This window comes from Podarcis vaucheri (genome assembly GCF_965113315.1).
Source record: "Podarcis vaucheri genome assembly, chromosome: 12".
Classification (NCBI taxonomy): domain Eukaryota; kingdom Metazoa; phylum Chordata; class Lepidosauria; order Squamata; family Lacertidae; genus Podarcis; species Podarcis vaucheri.
The window spans coordinates 33,206,136-33,226,852 of record NC_138750.1 but is presented as its reverse complement, the minus strand read 5'-3'; the positions used below and the strand labels follow the sequence as shown (position 1 = coordinate 33,226,852).

The 20,717-nt window shown below is 42.4% G+C and overlaps 2 protein-coding genes across 2 annotated transcripts in view; both read left to right on the top strand.

The window, feature by feature from the left end:
* Positions 1-2,499, top strand: part of SCIN (scinderin) — a 49,232-nt gene extending 46,733 nt beyond the window's left edge. Inside the window, exon 16 of the mRNA XM_082193923.1 lies at positions 138-2,499. Within this exon, the coding sequence (XP_082050049.1) occupies positions 138-271 (134 nt within the window). The 3' untranslated portion in view covers positions 272-2,499. The remainder of the gene's footprint in view (positions 1-137) is intronic.
* Positions 2,500-10,621: 8,122 nt separating this feature from the next.
* On the top strand, positions 10,622-13,095 carry ARL4A (ARF like GTPase 4A; the record flags this gene model as incomplete). The annotated part of the gene is made up of 1 exon (XM_082194025.1): positions 10,622-13,095. The coding sequence occupies one exon, from the start codon at positions 10,622-10,624 to the stop codon at positions 11,222-11,224; it is 603 nt and encodes a 200-aa protein (XP_082050151.1). The 3' UTR covers positions 11,225-13,095.
* Positions 13,096-20,717: the final 7,622 nt, after the last annotated feature.

The following is a 20,717-nucleotide window of genomic DNA, read 5'->3' as shown; positions in this document are numbered from 1 at the left end:
GCCTGTCTGTTGCTGTGAGCAAAGAGGAGAGTTTAGGATTGCGGGTGGTGATCTGTGATTGAGCTGTAATGTTCAAGTTACTTCCCTCCACACTGATAAATTAATGGATTACTATCTTGCATATTCATGTGTTTCAGCCAAACGCTACATTGAGACTGATCCTTCTGGGCGAGATAAAGGGACTCCACTTGTTATTGTGAAGCAAGGTTACGAACCCCCCACATTCACAGGCTGGTTCTTGGGCTGGGATTACAACAAATGGAAAAACTGAAGCTTCAACTGCAGAAGAGATATCCCAGGACAGCCATTCTCTGGCAGCTTTAAGCATGTGTTTGCAATATGTTGCTGCTGTTGTGGTCCATGTGTCAGTTGTGTGTGTGTGTGTGTGTACTGCACAGAGGTTGCCAATATTTTTGTAAACTGGAAAACTGCTGTGGGCACCACACACATGAGAGTGAAGGACCCGACAGCTTTGGTTCTCTCAGTTTCTCGTTTTTGAATTCTGTTCTCCACATTTCTGCAGCAACTTGCAATTTTTTTAAAAAAAGATCCTCATGAAAATTCTTAAGTGTTTTCTTAAGAATTTATCACAATAAACACATTTTAGTATGCAGTTTTGACCAATGTATACATTTTTGCAAGCATTTTCTTCTAATATAATGCGTTTTTGCATGCTATTTTCACTAATAATGTTAAATTTTATGCTCATTTCTCCCCAATATATGCATTTTTGTAAACATTTGTTGGGGAACCGCATCACAACATTTGGATACGTGCATGGCTGTGTTTTGGTTCTCATATTGTTTTGGAGATGCAAATTTGACCAATTGAGCTTTAAATGTAAACTGAATACAATTTCTCTCCCATCCCTACTACACACACACAGCTCAACCTATTATTTTGGCTGGCTACAACACAATGCTTCTTTCAAGCCTAATTTCTGTGAGAAGTGAGGTGGGGAGGAATGGGGCCCTATGAGCACCGGGAAAAGCCTGCGCAGATACCTGCAGGTGCCACATCGGTGACCCTCGGTATAAAAATATGCACACATTCTCTAAACATGTTCCCGGATGCAACTGGAAATGCCCCTTCTCCAGTTCCAAGTCTGTGCATAACTCCCCAAAATCCAAGACTTAATTAAGTTTTGAAAAGGATCAATAGAACGCCCACTGCATAGCATTCCATTGTGCCGGTGGCTTGGCTTGTTATGTAATTGAGTGCGGGTCTCCGTTAGGAATAGCGATGGGTGAGTTACACTCAGCTCAGACCTAGCTGGGTAATCATGACTTCTCAGTGAGCATTCAGAAGCTCGCCTGATTTCTCTGAGCTCTTGCCTAGCTCATAATGTTGGTGCGGTCTTTTTAGATTGCTTTCGCTTTAGTTATTGTTGACACTGTATTTTTCAGTGAGTTTTCATTGTCCCCTCAAAATGTCTCCTATTTTTAGTTCAAGTACTGGATGCTAATTCTGCATTATCTCTCAAAAGTTGAAGGCTCCAGGGGACTGTAATAGTATTTATTTATTTTTTACAGTCCCTGTACTTCCTGACATAGGAGCCAACTCCTAGGGGCTGAGGTCACTCCACCCTCCCAATAAAATATTTGAGGGGACTGCCCCACCAAAGTTGATGGGCGTTGCCATTCAAGGGAGCTATATCATCCCTGAACTTGTTTGACCAATTCCCTGATCCCAGTGAGCCAAAGCTTAAGCACAGTGTGTTTGTAGAGTCTCTGTATTTGACCTCTCCTCTTAGCCCATGTAACTGGTAAGAGCCACAGCCTAGAGGGAAATACTCAAGCCATTTCCAGCTGTGCTTCTTTGCTGAAAACTCTATTTGTTCCTCTTTCGGTGCCAAAACTGTGATCTAAACACATTTCAGCAAAGCTTGGTTTCTCGCCATGCTACTGTTTTGGTTTTACCACTCTTTTCACGTGATTGCAGGATTGTGTGGAGGTTTGTGGCCTGCCAAAAAACCCCACACATTGGGACCACCTCTTCCTCTACCACCTCTCCAGACAAATCTGCATAATCCAGACCATGGCATGTTATATGAGTAGAGGCAAAAAGTGAGCAAGATGCCCGCAGAACTGGAAATGAACGTAGGAATAAAATGTATGTCAAATAATTCTCATGAAGTACCTGTAAAGAATGGATGAGCAAATGAATGCCACACCATAGAGTGTGAATGAAGATCACAGTGGATTCACATTGCTGTTTGGAGGAATGTGTGGCTCCTGATCTAGCAAGAAACCCGCATGTAGAGGCCTGCTTCTTCATAAAGTGCTCCTTTTCTGGACCTGAGCATCTATGTGCTAAGTCATATTTTGATACATAGCTATTTTTTAAAGTATATATTTCAAAGAAGCAAATACATTACAAAAAAGTGACTGCCGTGATGACTATAAATTTTCTAAATTATGCACTTTTACAAAAAAATTAAACACATTTATAGATGTATGAATCCAATAAATAAATGCTTTCCAATCCTGAACAATCTAACTACATTGTTGTATTCCTTCTTTTATCATAATGTAACTAATTTTGACATGATGTTATATACATAGAGTTTATTTTCCCACTAACTGAAGAAATTATCTTTTATTTAGCTTTCTGAGGTAGATGTCAATATTTCTTTATATTTATTTCTTACATTTTTATCCCACCTTTCTCTAAAGAGTATTGTACGTGGTCCCTCCCATCAAGAGCCCTGTGGAGTTGCTTTGGCAAAGGCGGTGTGCCTGCTCCAAGGTCACTCAGTGAGCTACCCAACTGGGGCTAATCTAACATTCTTAACCCCTTTGTTCCACTAGCTCTTGCCAGCAGGATAATTAATGTGCATCTTCAAAAATACTACTCTGAGATTAGTATTGGTTTAGTAATGCAGTGCATATTGCACACCATGACTCTTCATGCTTTACTAAACTTCAAAAGAGAAGTAGCTGCCTTCAGCAAAGGGATAATTCTGTCTAGAAACAGATTTTGAGTTGGAAGGCACCTTAGAGGCCATCCACTCCAAGGATGGATCTATAACAGGCTTCCTCAACCTCAGCCCTCCAGATGTTTTGAGACTACAATTCCCAGCATCCCTGACCACTGGTCCTGCTAGCTAGGGATCATGGGAGTTGTAGGCTATAAAACATCTGGAGGGCCGAGGTTGAGGAAGCCTGATTTATACTGATCTGTAAAAACACTATTGAAGGCTATTTTTAAAAAGTTACATAGTTTTTTCCCATTGCCAACAGATTGTTGCTCTGCAGCGCCCTCTGGTGTCACATTTTTATAACACATTTTTAGTGTTATAATCAACCAGTGTAGATTCACCCCAACTCACTACACTTAGCCATTCCTCCTGGAAGGGTAAAGACTCCACTTTTATGGCCTATGCTTAGTACTCATGGGAGTGATTGGCCATTTAATGGCTGATTATCTTTGACTGCCCCCCACCCCATTACAACCTCCTGTCTGACTGAAATACCACAAGATTCAAATGCTAAAGAATATATGGCATGGTTTACTTATATAATGCTTTTTTAACTCAAGGCTCCCAAAGCAGTGAACAACAATATATATTAATGCAAATAAAATATATAATAAAAGTACAATGTATCAATAGATCAAAATAAAATAGCATCAGGACTTGGCCATGAATATAGATCCTACAATAAGATTTGATTATCACTAGGTGCAGTGCACTGGAGATTGCGGAATTCTGTTCTTTGTGAGAGTGAACAAGTCATCAGAACCACCTTGTTGGCATTTCTTACACACCATGTTAGTCAAAACCCCTCAAAACACTGGCCATCATAGCTCATGTTCATAGGGGTTTCAGCTGCTTCATAGTTGTTAGGTCTATTACTTTTTTTGGCTCCAGATATGCAGAACAGAAAGATTTGTACAGCTGCATCCCATTTTCTCACAAGAGATTTGCACAGCTTGTAAGGGGTCACCTTATGGAAAACAACAAAGTTTACTACTATTTGCGTGAACACAACAATGAAAGGCCTGATTAGCAATTTCCTTTTATAATGCAATCAACAAAAGACAAATGAAACACAATGCTATATTTTCCACCACCAGTAAGCAACTTAAATTGTTCTCTGTGTTGTCTGATTCTGACATTAACCCAATAGTGAAAACTCTGAACATCAATTCCTTCTACTGGCATTATCTGTACAGTGTGTGTTAACATTCTTCCCTATCATTAAATTGTACATCAAGAGTGTCTATCATGAAAACAACATGATTGTTAATCAAGTTGATGCATGCAATCTACTTTTAAAACATATTTTAGAATGGGCATGTTAGTGGCACTCCCTTGAACTTAAAAAATGTGACTCATACAGAGGTGATGATCTCAAACTGGTTTGTTGAAATAATTGCAGTCACCCCAGAAACGTGTGTGCAGCAGAACACCATGTGCATGGGCATATATTTGTACAGAGGGAGTCGAATGAAGAGCTGCATTTCTTTCATATATGCCTGTGATGGTTGTACTGGCACCCATCCTATTACATGCCCGATACAGTATCTGGAATATGGTTTTTGCAGATGGAATATGGAATGTGGTTTCTGCAAGTAACACTTGGATCATTTTTTGGTTTTGCATTTAATGCATCTGCTATTTGAATGTAATATGTATATGCGTTAGAATGAATGTTTCATTTTAAAAATGGGCTTTCCTTCTTCACATCTCCATGATTTACAAGGGATGCATTCCAGAGTAAAATAAGGTATAATATTGCAATCCTATATAATGTCTATGGCAGATCCCTTCCTTGATCCAGACCAGGATTCCAGAATGCTCTGTCCTAAGCATAGACTAGTCCACCCCAGGACACACAGAATTCTGGAAGGAAGAGCATCCATCTGTAATTGTGAGTAAGGAAAGTATTCTAAAACAAACATCTTCATTTAAAACCATAGTCTCGGTCCATGTTCTCATTTCTAATATAGCCTCAGGCCTCTGAACTCAACAACACTAACCTGGAAATATGCTTATTTGAACTCAATGGGACTTCATTCTGGATAGGATAGCACTCCTTGTTTCACTAGTATGGATTGTGGAAGGAGGTTAGAAATAGCATCAGATCCATTAACCTAGGGGCAATATCTACTTTAAAGCAGCAAGATGTAATGTTCTTCTGTCTGCCTTATGGCTAGGTTAGACGGATAACCACCAAAACACAGCATTCGTTCAGACTCAGCTGTCTTGAAGGAAAATGTCAACCAGGAATTAATATTTCATTGCCAAGAATGGCTGGACACCAGATTCCATGTGATTTATTTATTAGTATGAATCACCTTACATGAATCATCTCAAGGTGATGGATAATATAAAAATAGCACATCTCAAATACAAAACACATGGGATTCAAAATTAAAAACACTGGTGTATACATAAGGAAAACCTTCACAAGAACCCCCATTCCATTGTCATGAACACCACATAATTGACCTGTAAAACTAATTCCACCCTAAGAAGCAAGAATCAGCAGGATGCTGGCAATACAGTTTTTGCCTGACACTGAAATAATGTCAGAGCTGGCACCAAGAAAACTTCCTGACAGACAGCATCTTCCTGCCTATGCACATGCACCTCCTTATAAATTAGCAGAGATAATTGTAACACATTTTTTCCTAAGGATTCTACTTTGCAATTTAAAAACTGGAACTTGGCATGAGAAAACCCAGTCAGCATTTTCACTTTGCTGTCTGACATCATTTGGATTTCCTCCTCATAAACTACAAAAATAGCAGTATCAGGTTTAATGTCTTTCAGTGGATTGAAAACATTGATACAGTTTTCAGGCAGGTGGCAGGAAAGGACTACTGCTAATGTTTGTTGCTCTGATGAGGCCTTTCCACCCTCCACTTCCTATTATGTGTTAGCTTCCCTCTCTCCATTTTCTTGCTCTAATCCTAGACGAGAGGCTCCCAGTTTCAGGAACAAGCCTTGACTGTATAATGACTGGACAATCCCTAGCAGAACAAGCCATTAATCATCTGCAAAACAGCAATGCCTATAACTCTACAAGCAGCCTGTAATGAGCCGCAGCAATTATAATTCTCATTGCTGCTTTCGTGAAAGTTTGATATATTTCTTGGATATGGGGACTCAACAAAGCGAGAGAAAATATGGCCAAGCAAGACACAAGAGAGTAAGAAGACCAATAAGTTTGGTTCAATGGATGAATGGGAATCAATGGTAAAGATCCAAATAGGAGATGCTCCCCGCGGCCTTCATCCATGCACAATAAGACCAGTGCATACTAGGTGTGGAGTTTGCCACTAAATGAAGCTCTTCTCTGAATCCCGCTTACTTACAATGTATGCATGCAACCATCACTGCTACCACCTTCTGAGTAAAGGAGATTTGTTTAGACGGTTGTTTGGCAGTAGGCTTGCTTCCTGTTCCTCATTTAGTACAAAAAATGTATTCCTAAATAAGGAGCTGGTGACAAACCTGCTTGGGGATATGCTGTGATTACCGGCAGAATTACCATAGTTTGAATCCAGAGTCTTTGTACTGATGATGAAGAGGAGTTTTAGGTGTGTCCGATAGGTGCACAACTGTGCATGCACACATCATGCCAAACCCAGAAGTGACCCAAAAATGAAAAAAAACAGAAGCCTTTTCATTAGGTATTTCAGGTCAAAAATTGCAGAAAGAAATTTTTTTATGTATGCTACAACAGTGACAAGAATTCTATTAGTTCAAGGTTGGAAGACTGGAGAAGTACTAACAAAAGAACAATGGCAAGAAAAACTGATGAACTATGCAGAATTAACAAAATGAACAGACAAATTACATGAAAATGACAATAGTGACTTTAAAAAAGAATGGGAATCTTTTACAACTTATCTACAGAAACAACAAAAAGAGATGGACTCATTGGCAGGTTTTGAATAAACACTCACAATTTTATTTAAGTAAAATATGGAGAAAAACAATGCAATAACATTTTATGTATATTAATATGCAGATGATAACAAAAAAAAGTAACAAACCAAGGAGGGGAAGATGAGAGAAGTCAATGAGAGGGGATTGAAAAATGTAAAATTGGATAATTGTTTTTCCAAACTGTTACAAAAAAATTAATAAAATATTTAAAAGAAAAAGAAGTGACCCCAAAATGTCACAAAAATTCCATGAAAAGGAGCAGAATGGGGTGTTTGCAGGCTTTCTCAACGGTGTTTCAAATATACGTACACAATTTCACTTAAACGCGTGGTGCTTGGAATGTAACCCCCATGTAATTTGGGAGTCGTCTGTATTGTTAATTTCATCAGCTCTCTTATAGGTGTATTGGTACGCTGTTGTTGCACGCGAGACTGAGTGAGAATAGGTAAGTGGCTGTTGTTATTGCTTTCATTTATCAGTTGCTTTTTACAGTAAAAAAAGCCTCAAAACAATTTGACAAGAATAAAACAACAACTTAAAACTAGAGAAAGTTTAAAAACACTAACAATACAAAATGTCCACTATTATGTAAATGATTCTGCAGTACCCACATAGATTCCTTACACCGGTGCACGTCCAGGCTCTGTTGAAAAAGGTGGATTTAGGAGCAATCTTAACCCCACCTGGGTTGGCTTAAACAAGGAGTAGGATTGCAGTGTTAATCAAGTAGTCCAGTCAGGTAAACAAATTTCCATTGTAATATGAATCACTGCCAACTCCTGCTGATTATAAGCTTTGTTATTTTCTAAAGAATAAAATTGATTTTCATCCAGCAACTACATTTTCCAATATCAAAGCAAAACAACTCAGGCTGGCAACATGCAAATTATTGGAGAACTCTTTTGCACCCCCTAGAAACATAACATAGGGATGGGGAAGTAATGGCTCTCCAACTGCTGGACTGCAACTCCCACAATCCCTGACCATTTGCCTTGCTGGCTGGGGTTGCTGGGTGTTGAAATGCGACAACAGCTAAAGGAACCACATTTTATTCATGTAAAAACACATATGTAACAGTAAGCAAAACACTAAACTAAAACTCAAAAAAAGGACAGCAACTTAAGTAAATTCCCCGATAAGGCAGGAGTTCTGAGGTAACCATGGAACTCCTCAGGCTGCAAGAGTCCTTTTGTTTATTCATTATGGCTTTTTCAATATAAGCTGCAAATGTAGGGCTAATACGTGACATGTCCAATATCTATTAGGAACCAGTGCATTTAGATACACATTCTTAAAATATGGCCCTCTTTGGATAGCCCTGGGCAAATACTCTGGTGACTACAAGGTTGTAGAATGTTCAGATAAATTGTAAAAGAACAAATTAAAGGAAGCCGAGAGCGAAGTCCAAGATTTCTGCATCTGAAACAAATGAGTTCTGCCAAAAATGTATTTTTGGAAGATAAAATGAAAGGTAAATTCACATCAGCACCACTTCAATTTGTTTTTGTGTGCACACCAGGGGGCGATGACTGGGTGGGGATGTCTTTACCCTATGCAAAAGGGTTCACATCTTAGCTAGAGATGAATTAGAAATGGCTTAAGGATTCCAATGGGTGTGAAGTTAGTTTGAAAAACAATACAAGCAGGATACATACACATTTGAGATGACATGTGACTATGGATTAAAAACCCAGTATTGGAAATGCAGAATGTGCACAGTAAGCAGGAGTGTGAACAGAACCTTAAGAGTCTTTTTTTTTAAAAAAAATGATTTATTGCAGTGTGTTTTATTATGTTAGGGTGGACTGATATGGTAAATTAGAAATGAAGGGTGCTTTTTGAAGATTGTAAGGAGATAGATTGCTTCCAACCTCATGAGCCAATTCTGTGAGGAATAAGCCTTTGCTCCAGTACAAATATTGAGTAGGGTGGGAAGGTGGGTGGACAAAGATAAGTAAAATTAAATAAGGAAGAGGGGAATCTTTCTCTTTGTTCCGCAGTTGCAATTCATCATTGTGACCTGCGCTTGTGTATAAGTCTGGAGGAATTCTCCAAAGTTATCATTGCCATTTTCTAACCAGATGCCTGCACCTTCAATGGAAGAAATCCAACAGGTGTCCATTTTTTTCCTGCTGTGAAAAAAGCTTCCTCCTCCTTCCTACTGGTTAAAATCTACCGCCTTCGTTATGAACATCCCACATTTTCAGTTCTTATGGGACCAGTAGCCCTGGGCAGGAAAGAAAAGCAGCCCAAACAAGGACTTGCGCGGAATCAAACCGGGAGAAACCGCAGAGCAGAGGCAACGAGCAGGAAAGGACTGGGAGGCGACGCAGCAGCAGCAGCGGGGGGCGTGGCTTAGAACTAGCAGCTGTAGAGGCGCGAGAGGGGGTGTGGCCCAAGCGCCGGTGGCGCAGGGACGGACACGCGGCCAGCAATCTGACAGCTCACGTGACGCGGCACATGGGCAACCGAGACGGGCTAGCCTGCGGCGAGCACACGGAACTCTTTCTGGGAGGGGCGGGGCCTCGGCGTTGGCCGTTGAGAAGCTGCAGCTCCGCGAGGGCGTCATTTGAAAGAGGTTGCTAGGCGACGGCTCGCCGGTGGGGGCGGCGCCTCAACGGAAAGGCTTTTCCGTTACAATGACGGCGTTTCACCGCCAGTCTGAAGGGGAAAGGCGAAGGGGCGGGTGGCTGGTGTGGCGCGGCTGAAGCCAGCGCGTCTTTTTTTTCTTTTCGTGTCTGAGACGAAGTCGTGTGAACGAGACAACGCGGCGTCCCTTCCTTCCCTCTGCTCGTGACCGAAGAACAGGTCGGCTGTCGAGGGCGGCGTTCCCAGAGATGGGCCGCGGCGTGGCTAACAGGTGGGAGGAATGGCCGACAGGAGAGTCGTTAGGCGGCTCCCTGAAACCCAGGGGCTTCGTGTCGGGGGCGCTGGACGACCTTCGGCGCTGCCGGAGGCAGGTCGGGGGTCCTGTCAGAAAAGGGGCGGGGCCCGAAGGGCGGAGGGGAGCTAGAGCTGAGGGTTTATTATTACACTTCTCCACCCTCAAGACGTAACTCCCTTTACCTTGGCGGCTTAAAGGGGCCGGGCGCTGCAGCACGTCCCGTTCCCGGCAAAGGAGAAAGCGTGGGTGGGTTAAAAGCCAGGGTGGCCGCGAGGAGGCGACGTGCGCTACCTCCCGCCTTCCAGCAGCTTCGCGGCGACCAATGGGCGGGAAGGAAGGCGAGCAGTCCGGCGGAGTGGCGTGTCTCTGGCCCAAAGAGAAAAAGAGGGAGCTGGAGGGTCGGCTTGCCTTGCGCCGCCTCGCTGCCCGCCCACCGCAGCTCTCTGCGTCCAATGGGAGGCGCGCGTTGCGAAAAGGGGCGGGAAGAGTGTGGGGTTAGGTGAAGAGGGAGGAGGCGCGGCCGGGCCATAGGCAGCGGCGCTCCTTTGCTGCAGCGTCACTGGGAGACTTGTTGGAGCTACTGTTAGCGGCGGAGGGAAAGCTGCGCCTAGGGGGTGGTGGGCGCCTCTCGACAGGGTTTTCCTGCGCCTGCCACGGGCTTTCTTCGTCGTCCTTTCCCCGCCCCGGCCCCGCGATCGTCCTCAGGGTCTGACCCTGCGCTTCTTTCCTTGGCAGGGAAGGATCGTGACTAGGAGCCTGAGACCAGCAGCGGGCGGCTTGAGGCGGCGGCGGCGGGCGACTGGTGCCCCCAGCTCGCCCCGGGCCCCTCCCCTGCGATGGGGAATGGGTTGTCGGAGCAGACGTCGATCCTGTCGAGCCTTCCTTCTTTCCAGTGCTTCCACATCGTGATCCTGGGGCTGGACTGCGCCGGCAAGACCACGGTCCTCTACCGGCTGCAGTTTAACGAGTTCGTCAACACCGTCCCCACCAAAGGTTTCAACACCGAGAAGATCAAGGTGACGCTGGGCAACAACAAGACGGTCACTTTCCACTTCTGGGACGTCGGAGGCCAGGAGAAGCTGCGGCCCCTTTGGAAGTCCTACACCCGCTGCACGGACGGCATCGTCTTCGTGGTGGATTCTGTGGATGTGGAAAGGATGGAAGAAGCCAAAACGGAACTGCACAAAATCACGCGGATCTCGGAGAACCAAGGGGTGCCCGTGCTCATAGTGGCCAACAAGCAGGACTTGAGACACTCGCTGTCGCTCTCGGAGATGGAAAAGATGTTGGCCACAGGCGAGCTGAGCGCTTCCACGCCGTGGCACCTGCAGCCTACCTGTGCTATCATAGGAGATGGGCTGAAAGAAGGACTCGAGAAACTGCACGATATGATAATTAAGCGAAGGAAAATGCTGAGGCAGCAAAAAAAGAAGAGATGAGCTGCTGCAGGCATGAGGGGTAATTCCTTCTTGGCATTGGACTAAAACAGTTCCTAGCACCTGGCCTGCTTGTTTGGATCCTGTACAGCCTAATAAAACACTCAGCCTGGTGGGAAGCTTTGCAGACGCAGACCCTTTTACCTGGTTTCCCCACAAGTTATTGGCACTACAACTACTTTTTTTTATTATAAAGAAAGCAAAACAGAAACAGCTCCCTTGTTGCATAGTACAAAATGATCAGGAAACAGATGGGTGGGTAAATGTGACCTGGATATCTTAAATAGCCAAATAAAACAATGAAGAGTGTTCTGCTTGGTGGTGTAATACTATGTTTGAGAGTGCCTTTGCAAGAAAACTGCGTTCAAGGCATTCAGTGTTTTTTCAACTACTGCTTGTATGTGGAGTGTTTAGATGAAGATATGCAGCTTTAAAATAGTATCCTTTAACATATATGGAGCTAGTATACCATTATTTAAGGAGGCTGTGAATGTGGAGGGTTTTTAATGAAAGTTTGGCAGTATGGTATGCTTTTAGATCTATTCTCTTAAAATAACACTTGTGGCTTGGATGATTTGAACTACCACTACTGTGGTATTCATGTTATCTGAAGCTTGATAGAGGGAAAAAGTATGGAATATATAAGAGCATGGATGAGTTTCCTGATAATGTAGCATGTCTTGGTGTGTAGGGGTTCTTTAGAAATAGCTGTGCATCGTTAAGCAGTGCTAATCAGGTTTGGACCATACTTATTTGTCCTATGGAGACATGTTCTAAAATGTTTGCTCGCAACAAACACTGAACAATGAGACAAAAGTAAACTATGACCATAAGGGACTTGGGTTTCTGGATTTTTATAGTGCAATATTACCTTTAAATGAAATTGATGGCAATAAAATTTGATCATAATGAATTGTAAATTAAGCTAAATTCAACAAAACTACATGTCCCACGTGCCCAGTGCTGTTAAAATGTGCTGCCAGGTTATTTTATTACCCTTGCAGTACTCTTAGGAATGTATTGAAGCTTTATACACTTGAAATATTTTGACACTGTGGAAAAACAAGAGTTTAAAGATGACCTGTGTCTGCTCAAATTATGCTTTAAGCTTTCCTTGTTTACAGTCATGCAAACAGTGTTAAGTAGGTGGGACAGCATATGATGGAAAGAAATTAGTTTTCTTACTGGTACAGTTTTTTTAAAAAATAAATAAATGGGCAACTTGGGTAGCAGGTTAAAGGGCTAACGTGAATCCTGTATTACTCTACTGGTGCTGTGAAACATAAGAATAATTCCATGGTAAGAGAACAGCTCAAGGGGCAACAAGACTTCCACTTGGCACAACCCACAACACAGTTAGCATGTTCTCTTACCTACTAGTCAGATCATAGGGAGGATTAGTTGGAAAATAGGGAGGCTATCTGAATGTCAGGAAACATAACTTATTGATACTTGTATAAAATCAAATTTTATAGCCAGATACTGCTTAGAAGGTAACCAAAAATGCACTTTAGTGTTTTCCAATACTGAAAGTGACAGCTTTTTTTTAATTAAAAAAATAATGAAATCCTGGTCCTTTTTGAAAGAATTGAAGTAGCTTCCAATGGAGCTTTTGTACGTTGGTTATATGTACCTGCACTAGTGACATTGAAAAGTCACTTAATGTCTATATTTATAGAAATGTGGATAACTTCTTAAACCTCAATAAACCCAACTCCAAATGAGTCATCGGCAACAGAAGTTGACAACATTTTACTGTGCGGATCATACTTTTTATCAACTGTCTGCATGAAACTGAACCCTTTATTCATGTGAGATTTGTATATGTGACAATGTTAAAAATCGCAGGTATCTTATTAAAGATTTAATGGCAATTTGCATTACGTTCTATGTTTACAACAGAAATCTTATTGATACAGTCATTTGTGGTTTAAAATTCTTTTTTTATTACAGTGCCTGATACTGTGGTATAAAATAGGTTTTTCTCATTAAATTGTGGAAAAGTTCAACTGCTTTAAAAAAAGGTGTGACATTCTTTGTTGCTTTGTCACAGTTCAGCATTCTTCATAACTGCTCTTGAACTCTGAGGCCCTATGTACACAACTGAATATGAAGTATAAGGGGCTAGCAATGGTGTTCCCCTCCTTCATTGATAGCAAATACATTTCCAGAAAAGTATGTATGGGTTTTATCTCCCCTAGCTACATAGTTTTAAAGTACCCTTTCAGTAATTATAAATAACCGATGCCAAACAGGAGTTTAAGCAAAAGTAGCAGGACCCTGACTGTCCGAATTAAGCCACTGAACACCACAGAATCCCAATGCAGATGAATTTCGCATAAGACACTTATGCTACACAAACAATTCTTGCATGCACCTAAAGTGCTGTGTCCCATATGCATGTGAGGTGGAAATACCTGCAGCTGCCAAGAATTCCTCTACGTTGATCCTGTGGACTTCAGTAGGTGACCAACAGGGTCATACTACCATTGCTTACATTTGTGTACTTCAGCCTTTAAGCATTTTAGAAGTCTTGGCGGTTTTCCAATATGTGTAGTATACTTTATAAAAACAAATTGTCAAACATTAGGTGATGCCTTATTAAAGTAGTGCGATTTTGCTGTGTTGTTTGGAGACTGAATAGTCAATTTAGCTGATCTAGATGGAGCCAGCTGTCTGCTGAGTACTCCTTTTCAATATTTTTGTAAAGGTGTGTCCTCTTAAAACTACTGCTGTGAGAATTTGCAGTAAAGTGTTTTTTAGTCTCCCCACCTCACACCTTCCTGGTGTGGCAGCACCAGGAAGAATATTCTGTTGCTGGGAAAGATCCAGTTTGCCCAAGCCAGACATTCAGCATTCTGTGGCCATTGAATGTGGTGTTTCTTGTGTGTCTGCCAGAGAAGAAAGTCGATTTCTTGTTTGAGTCTCTCCCCGGCCCCTTTCTGGGTTTGCTGAACATGGTTCATTTTATCCTTACTCCTGCTTGAAAGGGGTGTACTTACTAGAAGCAAAATATAGATTTACTGGAAACTAACAATTCTGGGTTAAAGCTAGGGATTCTTTGAGACTAGGTGAAACTTTCCACTAAAATGGACAGGAAAAGGAGGAAATACCTGTTGAGAGAAATACTTAGTGGGTGGGAAAAAACATTTTCCTATTTTTTTGTCCCTCTTCCTGTGCAAGACTTTGATGTAGATTAATAGGATTCACTCTGTAGATAAGGTTGGTTCTTTGGACATTCAGTAACTATACTTCAGCCACAGATTTAAGGGGGAGGGGGAAAGCAGCCAATTTTCTTTTTGTTAGCACAAGCCAGTATATTATCCATGGTACTCCATGGTTCACCCAGTTTTGCAAGAAAACAGGGCAGCCACACATCCATAAATCACTAAATGAAATTCTGTTGTGCTTATAAAGGCTAATTTATGGAACATTTTAGTAAAGCTTAGTATGATATAGAAAGAAGTTCTTGTGATATGCACCAAGACACAGGTTTTGGTAGTGCAACTGTAATTATTCCATCCATGATTGAAGCCAATGCAATATTACATGTGGTTTCTAACCAGCCACACATCTGTAGTATGTGTTATGCCTCAGTAGCAATAACTAGTTACGTGTGTGTGTGGCAATGAAGTTGGATGACATTCACTGCAGAATGAATGTTTCCAGACATTTGAAAGTATCTTAATCTGAAGGAAAGTTTTACTAGTTCTTCTGAGCTCTAACCATGTAGAACTGGGGAATTCAGCCAGGCTGTAACAGATACACAAATGCAGCAGGGAGAGCAGGATGGGGAATGGTTGTTTACAGCTCTTCTATGGGGAAATCCATTGTTTGTGTTGCAGTGATTCATTAAAATTATGCTTGGCTGTTTCTCCCTATCTGAATATTTTGAAAGAGATGCTATCTATGTTGATAAGCAATAGATAGAAAGGCTTTGTATATAAGCACCATATCATGCTGAATATAAACGTGTGGCCAAGATAGGTACAATGGGTTGGATCCAGGTTAAGTTAGTTGCACTTCAACCGCATTATAGTGATACCTCTGGTTAAGAACTTAATTCGTTCTGGAGGTCCGTTCTTAACCTGAAACTGTTCTCAACCTGAGGTACCACTTTAGCTAATGGGGCCTCCCGCTGCCCCTGCGCCGCTGGAGCACGATTTGTGTTCTCATCCTGAAGCAAACTTCTTAACCCAAGGTACTGTTTATGGGTTAGCAGAGTCTGTAAACTGAAGCGTCTGTAACCCGAGGTACAACTGTACTTTTAACATAGGTTATGTGAAAAGTAATGGAATCTAAGTGCAACTAACTTAGTCTGGATGCTACCCAATGAGTATAATTGAGCATTTAGAAAAGTTTAACTTGCTCACAGGTACTTTATTTCAATCTGTTTTGGTTTGAATAAGTGGCTTACAGGTACTCTAATGCAGACATATTTTTCGGCCTCTTAAAAGTTTATTGCAGTGTTTCAATCTATATAATCCCTAATGAATTTGCTAGATTTTTCCCACATCTTCCAGTTTACAGGAATTTATTTTAAACTTCTGCTTCTAGAGAAATGGGGCAAATGTAGGTTCCAGATGCACCTGGAAGTACTTCCATAATTATGGACTTCCATAATATAGGTAGGTTCCTTTCTCAGCCTTACTTAATATTATTTTGCACATACAGTATTCACAACCTCCTTTCTTGGCAACTGAGCTTAGACTTCAGAGCTGACCCATGCTGCTGACAAAATCACATCTCTTTTTGTTGTTACTCTTTACTGAACGGCATGATTGGCTCTTCCATTGTTTGTTCTCTAGCAACTACCTGTTAGAGCACCAGTTTTTTTTTTAAATATAGGGTGCATTTCAAAGGTGTTTACAGGCTGAATAAATTCAGATGATGATGATTAATTTTCTTATACCCCACCAGCCACTCTGGGCAGCTTCCAACAATGGCTGTATGGAGTAAACACTGAAGAAGTGGGACCTACAACAAAATAAAGCAGTGTAGAGTGGTCCAATATGCCCCCGGTGCCAGTCAGTCTGCTGTATCTCCTTTCGGAATACTTCATTCCGCATCCCTTTGTGTGCCACTGAGCATGCTCAGTCCTAATTAAGGTGTCTTGGAGCCCCCAAGTAGGTTTTCCCCCCTAGTGTTTACATGGGCAGGGCGAGAGGGTTTCTCACCTGGTAATCTTCCTTCTTGCGAATGGATGGTGCTATTTTGGTTTCGTAAGGATCAACACCCAGAGAATTAGTTCACTATTAACACACTATTGGATATAGGATGATTTCAGCTTTGGGATGGACAGGAAGTGTATAGAACAATTCTTCTCTTGGTAGGAGGGAGGAGACTGTTTGAAACCACAGTAGTATTTAAGGAGCAGTCTATCCTGTTACACGCTTAGAGTTAATGGGGCCTGTGCAGGTTTTGGGCATTCTTATATTTTGCTTAGGGGCAAAGTCATCAAAGAGTTTTTGCCCTGTAAGCAGATTGGGAAAGAAGAAAGAAAGTGGCAATAGTTTTGTTTCTTTTCAAATGAGAATATTGTGGCAGTGCAGAGGAAGCAGGAAATAGACATGGGGTCTGGAAGTTTTGGGAACAGTAGGGGGAAATGGGAAACTTGGCAGTCAGGATTTTAGTGATTGGGGATTCCTATGTGGGTTTGGGCATTAAGCTATCTAGCACCTTCTTTTGGTCAACAAATTGAAAATTAGTTCAGTTTCCTGTTTAATGCTAAGGTTTTTGCAGCTGTTTGGAGTAGCTGGGGGCCTGCTATAACTCATTTGTCCAATTCCCTATCAAACCTTGGTCTTTGTTTTTCCATCTCTTATAAACCTGAGTTTTGTAGAATAGTCTTTCCCTCCACACCCCCCCCGTACCATAAGTAACTTAAAACAATGTATTTACAGTACTTGCCAGAATTATCAGGGTCTTGATGGCAAAATTAGCTTTGGCATGAGGCTACTGTATTTCAGAAGCTTATTACGAGACGGGGGTGGGGGTGGGGGACATTTTGCAGTGTTGGTGTTCTATTCATGTTTGCCAGAGAAAGTCCCGATGCAAAGCTGGCTTATCTGAGAAGCAATGGAAAGGTGGAGTATTTTCAGCTTGTGTACAATAGGGACAATTTCTAAAAATATCCCACTGTTGCTAAGATCAGATGAGCTTCGTTGTGTTAGCAGCCTTAGGGAGCTCTGCTTGAAATGCTCTGCTGGCATTTTTAACACCCATCTCATGATGCGACCCAGTGTTAAATGCTTGTAGTTTCTGGCAGACCTCAAGCATGACAGATCTCGTGCTTTAATGTGGTAGACAAGACGCTGAAAATGTCCAGAAAACGCATCCTGCTCTGTTGAGCCATTTTCTTTTTCATTGGGGGGAAAAATATCTTTCTTTGATCATTGCACGAAGGTATCTGGCAATTGTTTCTCTGTGTAGTCTTGGAAATGCAAGTTGTGCTTAGAGTGCATATGAAATGGGCTACTGATATATATATGCCAAATACCACTTCTGCATTATTAATAAGAGCATCTTCTGCATGAAGCAGCGATTTCTGGAAAGGCAGGGAGCTCCCACTCATCTGCAGAGTGTGCATTAGAATGATAGGCTATTGCTCTAAAAAGGCTGGGCCTTACTTCCTTTATCTAGCCCCGACCCAAGCTCTATCAATGGTAACAGCACTCATGACTTGTCCGGTTCTCCTCCCTTTTCCTCCTAGAAATGCTTTCATGCAGAACAGATGTGCCTGACTCAGCTACATCAGGCAAGGAACAGAAGTTGCACGATGGTTTTCTGGCACAAAGATAAAGTGATAGGGGGAAGGTTATATTTGATTATTTTGTGAATGTAACTGCTGTTAAAAAGCACAGGGGCAAAACCAGCCAAAAAGGTGGCAACCTTAATCTCTCCCCCAACCCCACCATTGCAGCCCCCCCAGCCTGGCACTTAAACACCAAACTGGAAATTCAGGAGACATTTTCTTCCCTTTCTTTCCCCATTTCTGCCATCTATAAGTGCTTTGTGCCACTTGCATTTTAGCACAGTCAACCCTCCACTATTGCCGCTAAGGAATGCGGGATCTTGGAGGCCTCCGATTGACTTACCCATCGTTTGTTCATTCAAAGACTGGTAACAGTTCAAGGGGACTCCCAAGTTGTGTTAGGACTGCATACTGCAGGAGGTATTTAGCTCCTTCCAGCACCACTTTCTTAGATATATGGTCTGAAGGCAGATGAGATCACTCTCTCACTGAAGCTAAGAAGGTCCGATTCTGGTCAGTGCCTGGATGGGAGACCTCCTGGGAATCATAATACACATACAACTCATGATGGAAGAAAGGTGGAATATATAAGGTAAAAGATTCATGAATCTCCAAGGCCATGCCTAAGGCAATTGTGTGTGACTCACAAAGCTGAGTGCAGCACTTGTTGTATATTATGTGCCAGGCTGCTCTACATGACACACCATCCTATCCCTGCTTTCCTGTTGTAGGCATATGTCAAGAAATGAAGACAGGTTGTGTATATGCCATACATTGAAAGCACATTTCTTTCCCCCAAAGAATCCGGAGAACTGTAGTCCTCAAAGAGCTACAATTCTCAGCACCCTTTACGAACTACTTTCCAGGATTATTGTGGGGTGGGATGTGCTTTAAATATATGGTGTGTACGCTGCCATATAGAGCCCTGGAGGGGCCACTGCTATCTGCATGTGGCTAAGGAGCCACTTTGGGGAAAGTTCACAAGTTGTGCAATTAGGGCTCCCCTAAAACACATAGGAAATTCCTCCCTGTTAGCTTCTGTCAGTAATGTGTGGCCATCCAGCAGCGATGTCAGACGGCAGTTGTGGGGTGGCCAGCAGAGATGAGGTTTTGAAGAAGAGAGCTGTGTGTGCTACATAGCTTGCCCTGCAGTCCTTAAGTTGAGTCTGTTGTCCTCAGGTGTGGTGTAGGAAGCCATCTCACCCCTGGAGCTGAACTAAAATTAAAGTACCAGTCCAGTTGCCTTCAATATATACAGTGGTGTGGTTTGGCACTTGTCCTTTGCCTCAGGCAGCAAAATGTGTTGGGCACGCGCTGAATTTAGAGGATTCGTGTACATTATCGAGGATGCCTACATTATGTCCTCCATGCATATGCTGCTGTCAGGTAGAAAACTGCTTCTACCTCCTCCTGTGTCTGGCAAAATGGAAAAGCCACCCTTGACTGACAGGGGGATACATTCAGTGAAACTTTTGAATGAATGGAGGAAAGCTGGGTAGTGATAAGCAACAGAGAATTATGAATGAACTTCATATTCAAGAAGTAGATCACAGCTGGGTGATCCCGAATTCTTAAAACAGCTAGTTTTCCTTATAGCAGCATGCCCGTAAGAAGAAAAATAAAATCAAAAGGTGCAATTTAAAAGAGGTGCCTTTGTAGCCTTTAATCCAGGTCTAGCAGAGTGTTGAAATACCGCCACCCCACCCCCCCACCCCCGCGCAGACACGAGGTTTCATAGATCTTCCATTCTGACTTTGTTGCTTTGTAATGGAGCTGTGGCACAGGATGTAGCTGCTACCAGATGATAATGCAAAGTGAAAGGCCGGACCATCAGAAGCCCCAGGGTGGCTCAGCGTGGTGCTGGATTCTCACGAAGAACTGATTGCTTTCCCATAATAAGAACAGGAACTGGGGCAGATAATCCATCTAAATACACTTGCTTCTGCTGCATGAACTTTGTGTTAGGGAATAATGTACCCTTGCTTTCTGAATTAAAACTGTCATACCACTAGTAGTCCTGACATTGTTACCTTTGTACTAAAGTAACCGTGCTTTGGGGGGGGGGAGAGAATGCTGCGGCATTATTGTATTCCTGAAAGCAGTGTCCAGTGTTTATTCCAGCACTGTAGTAAACAGTGTACACAACGCAGAAAGGATGCAATCCTGCCCAGAAGGTCCTACAAGACAGGAGCGAGGAAGTTGCAACCCTTTAAATGTTGGATTCAGGGCCCATTGGCCCTAAGTCACCATTGCATGGGAGTCCAGCATCTGAAGGGCCACATCTTCCCTGTCTCTCCTGTAGGGAAACATCTGTCCTCAAACTTATTTATCTTTACAATGGTAGGCAAATTGTTGTTGTTTAGAGGTGAGCAAATAAGGTTGAGAGAGAGACTTGCCCAGGGGCCCATGTACACTACAGTGGAACTAAGACTTAAACGGGCCTTAGAGAAAAGTCCTATTTGGTAGATCATGTTGACTCTTTTAACATCTTAATATATTGTACTTCCTCTGCCCTCAAAGGGGTTATTCCAACTTGTCTCGAAAGCAAATCTACTGCCATGGAAAATACTAGTTGTGGTTAGCGGCAAGGAAAAACAGGAGTGCTTAAGAGCGCTCTTATTCTTTGTAAATGCATTTTGCATTCTACAAGTGTGGGTGTACATGCTTGCCTGCTGCTTTTGGAACCCTTCCCAATCTGAGGCTTCTTTCCAAATATGTTGAAGGTACAAAATCTGTTTAGCT